This window comes from Fulmarus glacialis, unplaced genomic scaffold (assembly GCF_000690835.1).
Source record: "Fulmarus glacialis isolate BGI_N327 unplaced genomic scaffold, ASM69083v1 scaffold8589, whole genome shotgun sequence".
Classification (NCBI taxonomy): Eukaryota; Metazoa; Chordata; class Aves; order Procellariiformes; family Procellariidae; genus Fulmarus; species Fulmarus glacialis.
In genome coordinates, this window is record NW_009232567.1 from 494 (window position 1) to 10,584 (window position 10,091).

General features: G+C 51.2%; 1 protein-coding gene across 1 annotated transcript in view; it reads left to right on the forward strand.

The window, feature by feature from the left end:
• TGM4 (transglutaminase 4) overlaps positions 1-8,981 on the forward strand; it is a gene marked incomplete at its 5' end in the record, with an annotated part of 9,247 nt that extends 266 nt beyond the window's left edge. Inside the window, 12 exons of the mRNA XM_009584942.1 lie at positions 6-155; positions 463-592; positions 1,233-1,351; positions 1,795-1,902; positions 2,457-2,631; positions 3,145-3,283; positions 3,555-3,658; positions 4,484-4,735; positions 5,802-6,149; positions 7,503-7,672; positions 8,191-8,327; positions 8,840-8,981. Coding sequence (XP_009583237.1) covers positions 6-155; positions 463-592; positions 1,233-1,351; positions 1,795-1,902; positions 2,457-2,631; positions 3,145-3,283; positions 3,555-3,658; positions 4,484-4,735; positions 5,802-6,149; positions 7,503-7,672; positions 8,191-8,327; positions 8,840-8,981 — 1,974 coding nt within the window. The remainder of the gene's footprint in view (positions 1-5; positions 156-462; positions 593-1,232; positions 1,352-1,794; positions 1,903-2,456; positions 2,632-3,144; positions 3,284-3,554; positions 3,659-4,483; positions 4,736-5,801; positions 6,150-7,502; positions 7,673-8,190; positions 8,328-8,839) is intronic.
• Between the last annotated feature and the right edge of the window lie 1,110 nt (positions 8,982-10,091).

Genomic DNA, 10,091 nt, shown 5'->3' on the forward strand with positions numbered 1-10,091 from the left:
TGTAGACCCGTGCAACCCTCCAGCGTCTCGTGTTGGGTTTGTTTCCAGGCGAAAAGCCGATGAAAATCCGGGGGACCCTGCTGTCACTGAAACCTAAGCAGGAGCAGGACTTCAGCGGGTGGCAAATCTCCATCGTCAAGAACAGCGGCAAAGAGGTAGAACCCGCAGGCCGTGCTCCCACACGGGACAACGGTGGAGGGCAGCAACACTGAGCCTGTTGGGAGCCGTAGAGCAAATCCTCATACCCTGCTTTCCCTTAGCCCTGTAATTTTTGGTGGGCAGCAGCCTTGCCCTGTTTAATTCATTGCTCCCGAACTCACTGCGCATGCAGGATGCGCCCCATCCCTCTTCCCCCACACGCATCCCCGCGGCCACCGCCTTCGGTGCTCGTGCTGTACTTGTGCTCTGCCTCTGGCCATGGTGGAGGGTCCGTCATGCCGTCTCTCCTTGTCGTCTCCCCAGTGCCTGCTGTCTGTCACCAGCTCGCCCAGGGCCCCGGTGGGAAAATACACCCTGAACGTGAAGACTGGGACTAACATTTACAAGCCCGAAAACGATGCTGTCTACCTTTTGTTCAATCCTTGGTGCGAAGGTGAGTGGTCCCACAACCAGGGGTGATAATTACTGCTCCCAGGGATTGTCCTCGCATTTTTCCTCCTCTCTTTCCCACATACATTGCTTTTTCTCCCTAAAACACCACAAGCAGCATCCTCATGGAGCCAGCGGGAAGCTGGGCAATAGCAATGAGCCACCTCCTCAGTGGGGAGGCCCTGGTGCCGGGTTAAGGGGCATCTCTCTGTCACCTCTGTTTGCACCTCTGTGTCACCCCTCGCTGTTTCCCCGATCCACTGCAAAGGTTAACTGAGATGACTGGGTTGGCTTAAAATCCAGATAAAAAAAAATAACCAGACAAAAAAACGTGTATTGTTGGTTGGCATCTGTCCCCCAGTTCTCTCTGCTGTCTACCCAGTCTACTAAAGTGTTTGTTCAAAAAGAATTATTTCACTAAAATAAAACAGTGGTCATATAGCAACAGACCTACAGGAGTAAAATAAAGCTTAGTCTTCCAGCAAATTCTTCCACGATAGGAAAAAAAATGTGAGTGCTGCATGGTCATCATTTGGTGTGAATGTTACAGACCACCAGCTCCCCCAGTTTAGCCTTCCAAGGAAAACTTCGTATAGTGTGTATAGGTGTAAACCACTTAACATCTGAGGGTTTTTTTGTTCCAGCTGATGTCGTCTTCATGGCTGACGAGGCGCAGAGAAAGGAGTACGTGCTCAACGATACAGGCTACATCTATGTTGGGTCTGCATACAACATATACAATAGACCCTGGAATTTCGGGCAGGTAAAACACAGCTGTCTTGTTGGCATTATTACCCTTATTCGCTCTTTCTCCCTTAGGCGTTTGTTTCAATGGATCGGATCTAAAAACGGTTTAAGACCATGAGTAGCTCAAAGCGCTTGAATAATCCTGCCAGCTTCACTGGGAGGGCTCACCTGCTTAGAGTAATCTACGTACTTAAGTGTTTTCCCCAGCCACAGCTTTAGAACGGGGTTTAATGGCATGTTTATAATCAGATCACGAGACCCCTGGCAAAGGACATGGAAGGAAATGGGGGATGGAGCATTTCTGGTTGAAAAGATTCCCGTAAGGAGTCCTCCCTGCTCTCATGCAACACAGCAGCTGTTGGTAACCAGCTCCAAGTACTTAGATAGACTTCGTAGTGTTTGAGCAAATTCTTTTTTAGAGTGGCTTCTAAAAATGTCTCCACTTTCTCTCCAAAACAGTTTGAGGAATTCGTCTTGGACGCCTGCATGTATCTGCTGGACAAAAGTAAACTCAAGCTGAGCAATAGAAGGGATCCTATGTTTGTGTCCAGAGCCATGTCTGCTTTGGTATGCCTCTCTCGGAGAAGTGCTTTGTCCCTCCAGCTTTCCCTCCTCCTTACTTGCTCTTCTTTCCCTGGGGCCTTGAACACCATTTCAGGATGCATCTGAAATGGGTTCCTCTGGGAAACCACAAGGCAAGAGCCAGAGGCATTTTTGGTGGAGGCAAGAGGGGAGCGAAATACAGCATCTCCCCATCTCCAAAGCTTGCAGCTGCCCCGGTGGTTGTCCTTCCTCAGCAGCTGCGTTGGCAGGGCCAACACACGGGTTGTGTTTCAGGGGGCAATTGCTGTCTGTGGTGGAACCCTTCTTGGAGCCCTGGGGTTTAAGATACAAGATGCAGAGTGCCTTTCGGCTGCCCTGGGCAGCAGTGCCACCTTCCTCTAGATATCCAGGTGGAGGGTTTCCAACCAGGGGAGCCCCCAGCCAGCACCAGCAGCCTTGCTGGGTGCCACAGGGCTGTGGAGCACCTGGGGAGCCACAGGGTGGGCAGAGACCCCGAGGTTTGAGCCTCATTCAGCCTCATCCCTGTATTTTTCTCCTTTGTGTGTGTGTGGCCACAGGTTAACGCCAATGATGACAACGGTGTCCTGCTGGGGAACTGGTCAGGGAATTACAGCAACGGGACCTCTCCTTTGGATTGGATTGGGAGCGTCTCAATTTTGCAGAAGTATTACAAAACAAAGAAGCCGGTCTGTTATGGTCAATGTTGGGTCTTCTCAGGAGTCCTCACTACAGGTAAACAGCGAACTGTCTCCGTTCTCTGATATCCTAATTACTGTGCTAGTAAGCCAAATTACCGTGCCTCTGAGCACTGGAGGTGGCAGAATCTGTCATGTAAGGAGAGGTTGAGGGAGCTGGGACTGCTCAGCCTGGAGAAGAGAAGGCTTAGGGGGTCTTATCCATGTGTATAAATACCCAATGGGAGGGAGTGAGGGAAACAGAGCCAGGCTGTTCTCAGTGGTATCCAGTGACAGGACCAGAGGTGATGGGCACAACCTGAAACACGGGAGGTTCTGTCTGGGAAAAAAGCTTTTTTCACTGTAAGGGTGACAGAACACTGGCACAGGTTGCCCAGAGAGGTTGTAGAGCCTCCATCCTTGGAGATAATCAAAAGCTGTCTGGACACAGTCTTGGGCACCTGCTCTAGAGGACCCTGACTGGGCAGAGGGGTCAGACGAGATGATCCCCAGAGGCGCCCACCAGCCTGAGTGATTTTGTGACCCTGTGTTTTGTCTGTCTGTGCCGCAGTCATGCGCTGCTTGGGGATCCCATCCCGCTGTGTGAGTAACTTCAACTCGGCACACGATACGGAGGAGAACCTGAGAGTTGACATTTACCTGAACGAATTCGGAGAAAAGCTGAACTCGATATCCTTCGACTCTATCTGGTACTGCCAAGGGGGGGCTAACGCTTCCTACCCCCCAACGCCGCCCCACAGCGTCGCGTTTCCCAGCCCCAATAGCCTTTCCTTTGAGAATTTCCCTACCGCTTCGGGTTTGCTGCCCAGGAGAAAGAGAAAGCAGAGAAAGCCTGGGGTTTCACAGGGTAACATGCAAATCCCCATTAAACCTGCCCTTACTTAAGGATTAAGAGAAGAGATCGTGACTCTTCTGGCTGTAACAGCTCACTCTTTTTCTTTCCAACCCAAATGCATACAGGAACTTCCACGTGTGGAACGACGCCTGGATGAAGCGGACGGACCTGCCGGCAGGGTTTGATGGCTGGCAGGCAATCGATTCAACCCCTCAGGAGCGAAGTCAAGGTAGGATTCGCCTAGAAAGGCTCTTCTGCAACTCCCAAGGGAGGCACGGACATTTCGTATGAAAACCATGGTCCCCAGTCAGCAAAGCACGTACTCCCCATGCACATCTTCACACACTTGGGCAGTGACATCCTAAAGCCGGAGGTCTCACTCCTGCCGACTCAGCCCGGGATAGGAGTAATGGCGTTTCTTGGCAGGCAGAAAACCAACCTTGTAGGACGCTGTGGGGACATGAATGTCATTTCAGAGGTTAGAGCACACAGCTGGAAATCGGAGCTAATTTCTCTTTCCACCATCCTCCGATTTCTTTGGTGAAGTAGAGGACTCAAAGCAGTCTGTAATAAGAGGTGCCACAGCTTTCCCCAGTAAAGATGCTTTCTGTAGAGCTTTCCTGAGGAAGTCATGAGTCTGTTCATTGGTAAATGAGAGGAGTGACTGCCAAAATCGGTGACTACCCTCCCCGCACAGATGCAGGGAGTTTGGAGGCAGGAAAGAAAACATTAATCCTCAAGGCTGTGCAGAAAGTGGGGTATTGCCAGGAGATCAAACACTGGCTGGACCCGGTTGACTCCGTCACCGAGCCATGACTTTCAAAATTATTTAAGTGAGGGGAAACACATGAAAGCTCTTACCAGACCTTGGTCATCTATAAAAAAGCCCAAAAAGCTATGGGATAAATGAGGGCTTTTGGACTTCATCACTGAGGAATATTTACTACTAAGAGTCAACTACCATGGCCACAGATTCCTGCTTGGGAGGATGGAACAAAAATTGGAGGGTCTGCTCATATTTAGAAAAGCAAATGGTGTTGAATGTGCTTTCTAGGTATTTTCCAGTGTGGTCCATGCCCGCTGAAGGCTATCCGAGAAGGGGATGTGTATTTTCCCTTCGACAGCAAGTTTGTGTATGCGGAAGTGAATGCTGACAAAGTCTACTGGCTCGTCAAGAAGGTGAACGGCAAGGATAAGTACATCAGGATTAGCACAGAGACCCAAGGCATCGGCGTGAACATAAGCACAAAAGCCGTGGGGCAGGACAAGCGGGAAGACATCACCGCGCAGTACAAGTACCCTGAAGGTGACTGCCCCCATCCTCTAAAGTAGTGCCAAAAAGGAGACCCCTGGCCGTGTAGGTCACCCCGCAATGCATGTTTTCTCCAGCAGAAAACCACAGGGGTAGCTGCAGTGGCAAACCCCGTGTAAGGCTTGGAGACCTGGGGGAGGCAGTGCTGCTCCTGGGCATCTTCATGCCCACAGGGACGCCTACAGGCTGCTCTTTAGAGATGGGTGCGAGCAAACTTGCAGGCTGTGAAAGAAATGGGCTGAGTGACCAACCTAGTGATCGGACTCACCATTGCTTCATTTCTTCATTCTTCTTCTTTTTGTCTTTCCATTCCCCAGACCATATTAGAAACAAAAAAAACCCCACATTCCCTCCCCACAGTTCTCAGATGCAGCCATGTTGTGCTAGACTGTTAAACCCTTCCCAGTGAGGACTGGGAAAATCTTAGGCTGAAAAATTTAAGAGCATCCACCCTCTAAAAGTGTCTCCTTCAGGAAATTCTTCCAGTGCAAAATGCTACAGTTAGAATCATGGAATCGTTTAGGTTGGAAAAGACCTTTCAGATCATCGAGTCCAACTGTTAACCTAACACTGCCAAGTCCACCACTAACCCATGTCCCTAAGCACCACATCTACACGTCTTGTAAGGGGAGGGTGCCCCACCCTCTCCCCTGGCCAGCCTGTTCCAATGCTTGACAACCCTTGCGGTGACGAAATTTTTCCTAATAGCCAATCGAAACCTCCCCTGGTGCAGCTTGAGGCCATTTCCTCTTGTCCTATCGCTTGTTACTTGGGAGAAGAGACCAACACCCACCTCCTTTCAGGTAGTTGCAGAGAGCGAGAAGGTCTCCCCTGACCCTCCTTTTCTCCAGGCTAAACAACCCCAGTTCCCTCAGCTGCTCCTCATAAGACTTGTTCTCAGTTAGATCTGGTGGCAGCGTAAACCAAGGGGTCTCCTGAGTAGAGGCTGGAGGTGCCCTGACATCCTCTCTGTTCAGCAGCAGAAACATAAATAAAGGGAAGGTGACTCTGGGTGAGGAGACTGAGATACAGCTATCACACATCTGTTTTCTTCATCCAGGCTCTGAAGAGGAAAGGAAGGCCATGCAAAAAGCTTCCTCCTTCATACGCCCTTCAGGAATGGTACCTCGTGCACGCTTCGCTTCAACTGTGCCCATGAATGCTGTGATCTCTGAGCATGGGGTCCTGCATGACACAGTCTCCAAGACTGGGCTCCAGCTTGAGATAACCAATAAAGAAGCTTTGTATCCTGGCAATCCCCTTGAACTGGCCGTCACAGTGAAGACCTCTACTCCTGGGAGCTGGACCATCAATCTTGCCGGCTCCTGCCAGCTGCAGTCCTATACTGGGAAAGTTGAGGCCAGCCTTGGATATGTCAAGGAGACTGTCAAGCTTGAAGGCAAATCTGGTAGGCACGGAAAGCTTGCTGTGTTCTATGGTCTATTTACTGTGGCAGTCTGGGGTTGCACTCAAGCAGATTCCTAATGGCTCCGCTATAGGTCAGAGCATGGCTCTGTACGGCATGAAGAGCAGAAACTGCCTGCCTGCTACCTACCTCTCTTGTTGCTGCATTTGGGAGGCTCAGTTAGAGACTGACATCCCACCATAGCGGGAACCAAAATGTGAAGGCCCTGTCCCTGCTGCAGCTTCAACAAGATGGCTAGACATACATTGGTGTGGGCAGACAGATATTTTCACAGTGCGAGCGAGGTGTGCTGGAACATCTCCCTCCCGTCCTCCCCATGTAAACATCAAAGATGCCACCAGAGGCTTCAGGTGCATCCGTATGGGTCAGAGCTCTCACAGGATTTAGATGGCTGGAAATTTCAGCCTTTTTTTGTTCTTGTGCTTGCCACTCTAATGTTGATCAGCTGGTTGTGATACTGGTGAGTGTTATTTTTTGAACTCTTCGCCGAAGCACATTTCAACCTCATGGTTGCCTGCCTGGCTGATCCCCAGAGCTGTTTGGTGTTCATTGTGTATCTTTGAGCGACCTGGGTTGCATTTATGATCCCCAGCAATGTGACTGAAATTTGCTAAACAAGAGACTAACGAGTGACGAATAATTGACAGCATTTGCTCACTCCAAGCGTGAGTCACTCTCACAAAAAAAAAATCTTCGCTGCTGGTGATTGCTGAATGTTTTCACACGTATACTGTGGCTGTCAAAATGCAGCAGGGTAGGACACAAAGGTAGCTACGTACATTTAGAGATAAGGACAGGCATATTTTTTTTTTTTTTGATTCCCAGAAGCCAGGAAGTCTTGCAGCTAAAGCAATGTTCAGGCTCCAGTGCTGCTGACTCCAGGGCTTTTCCAAGCCACTGGCAGTTTGTCCAGGCAATTAAAGATAAAATCTGAAGTGAAAGGAAAGCCGCTAATTTTATAGCAAGCAGTGCCTCAGAGAAACCCCGGGGGACACAGGCTTAAATGTACCCAACCTCACGCTCTCTGCCTCCTCCTGAGTGCCAGGGCAGCCAGGGACAAGGGCTGCCGAGACACTGGATGTGAGCCCAAGCCAGCGCTCGGCTTGGTGGGGAGATGGTGTGGGCTCAGCCGCCCTTCCTATGGGCTGCATGTGCCGGGTACCACTCGCCCGGCCGGAGCTTCCCCCCGAGGGGCCCCTGGGTTAGGCCAAAAGCCGGGTGTTCTCACCAAATGCGCCTCATCCCACGCCCTGGGGCACTGGCCACCAGAGCCGACTTTGCCACCCAATTCCTGGGCGCGTGATGAAGCACCGAGTTGTGTTTTCTCTCCCACAGAGATGCAGGTCCCTCTGAAAATTGCGACCGAAGCATACATGAAGACGCTGGCCTCAGTGGAAGATGAAGTGCTCATCCACATCACCGCCATTGCCGAGGTCCAGGGGACGGATGACAAACTCACCAAGGAGACGACGATGAGCTTCGAGTACCCTCCCATCACCGTCCAGGTGAGGCAGCCGCCAGCCCAGCTCCTTGGGGACGAGGGTTGAAGCCCTGCTCACTGTAACACCAACGTGGTGTTAGCATTCCCAGGGGGATCTCCCAAACAGATCCCAGGAGGATCTGCCTCCCAGGATGCTCAGTCCTCAGCGTTTTATTTGGCTATTCAACCTTTATTTGAAGGTTGAAAGCAGCCGTGAAATGAAGATTTTATTGCCCTATCTAAAATGGGCAGGCAGGGGCTGCTGGAGGGAAGGGAATGGAAGAGGACAGTTTGTATGGGGCCCATCTCGGACCCCACAGCTCTACCTCCTGAAGAAAAAATGTGTCGAGAAACCGGAGAGAAGAGCTGGGAAAACAGCCGGCAGGGCAGAGCACACAGTACCGCGGGAGGGTGGGAAGGATATGAGGGGGTTGTCCCCCACTCTGCTGGTGGTGAGGAGCAAACCTGCAGCAGCTCCAGCACCTTTATTACCCCTCTGATCCCCGGTATTTGGGTTTGTTTCTCTCTTTCCTCCTCTGCCAGATGCCAGAAATGGCCAAACTGAACAAGGAGTTCTCCTGTGCCTTCATCTTCAAGAACAAGCTGAACGTGCCCCTGGACAACTGCAAGCTGCTGGTGGAGGGCTTGGGCATATTTAAGATGGCAGAGTTTGATGAGGGGTAAGGAGATGAGCCCAGTATGAAATGAGCATGGCAGGACTCTGCTTTGTTTCTTTATTTTTTTAATTTCCCTTGAAGAAGTGGTTATTTGGAGTAACAGGGCCCTTTGCAAGCTATGTTCGAAACCACGCCACATTTGGGCGCAGTGCACGCAGCAGAAAGACCCACACGGAGGTTGGCGTGCTCAGGGCATTTGGGCACGACAGGGGCTCTCCCCCCGCTCCTGCTGTGATGCCGGGTGCTGCCCGGCCAGTGTGAATCAACTGCTTCCTTCAGAGCCAAATTTAGTGTTTCAGCAGTATGGGGAAGTCTGGGGAAGACCCCGAGGATCGCTTGGGACCACCAGCCAGCAACACCGTGCCGAGCCCCGCTTGCTGCATGTTGGTCACAGGACAAAGGAAACACCCACACTAAACACACGCAGTGGCTATTTCTTTAAGCGAAATGATTTGAAAGCGGCAAATAAGAACCATAACTCATGCTGGGACTCTTTGTTTTTTCTTTCTCCTTAGGGATGTAAAGCCTGGTCGGATCATTAAGTCTGAAATCATATGCACTCCAACAAGACTAGGAGAGAAGAAAATAGTAGCCAAACTGACCTCGACCCAGATCAAAGGGATCTCTGTGGAGAAGGCCATCACCATCACCGAGTAGGATCGGTGCCTCAGCGGGGTGTAAACGGTGGCCTCACTAAACGTGTAGCACCACTGCGTGTCTCGGGCGCTTCTTGCCTCCTTGATTGCTGGATAGTAATCCCGAAGTAAAGAGCAAAAATCCCATTAAACTAAGGGAATTAGTGTTGATTGCAGCTAACTGTGATTCAATAAAGGTTGTTAAAATCGACTGCGTGATTGGTTTGTACGGTATCGCCAGGGATGGCCCTGAGCCCATGGGGGGACGTTCCCACCTCAGGCCAGGGATCGGAGCGCACGAAGGTGCTGGCTTCAGCCGGCGGTGGGTGTGAGCCCAGGGGATGTTTGGCAGCTGCATGGCTGCCCGGGCTGTGGTCCTACATGGGAGGCCACCCAGGGACCTCACTGCACCACAGGCTGCTGCGCAGCTCAAGAAACATTTTAAACAAATCCTGCCTGGGCGATTCCCTCTCCCTCCCAGCTAGCCAGCTGGGGAATGTACTGGCATGCACCTTTTTTTGTCTTTAGATAACAAAAAGAGCAAGCCTGGCACAGTCTCCCCAAACACCATTTTTCATACATCTTCATTTCCTCCCACCCAATTTCTTTTGGGGGTTCTCGGGCATTTTTGAAAGAAGTACCATCTCCAGCACCATTACCAGTGCTTCCCTGGAAAGGTATCACCTCCGTCCTTCCACCCCGAACACTGTTGGATTACATGTTGGACCCTGATGGTGATGTCCCTCTGGAGCTCTCCCAGCCATAGTCATGTCGAAGGAGACAACAGCTGTGCACAGCTGGAGCCCCCCTGGCCCTGCCACTGAGCTGCACACCCCAGCACCTCCCGAGCTCACCGGTGGCAGGGGACAGCTCTGCTCCACAGCATCGCCGCAACATGGCCAGCAGCAGTCAGGCGTTGGGATTTCCAGCACTTCCGCGAGGAAAGAGGAAGTTGAGCCACACAGCAGTATAGGGGTTTATTTATTCATTTATTTAAAAGGCAAATGCTCAAGCATTAGGGCTGCAGAGTGGAAAAAAGAAATGGTGACTACACCTGGTTATGTGCCAGCCCATAAAAAGGGAGGTGGGGAAAAAAGAAAAAGGGGGAGGCGGGGGAAAAAAAAAGGGGAGG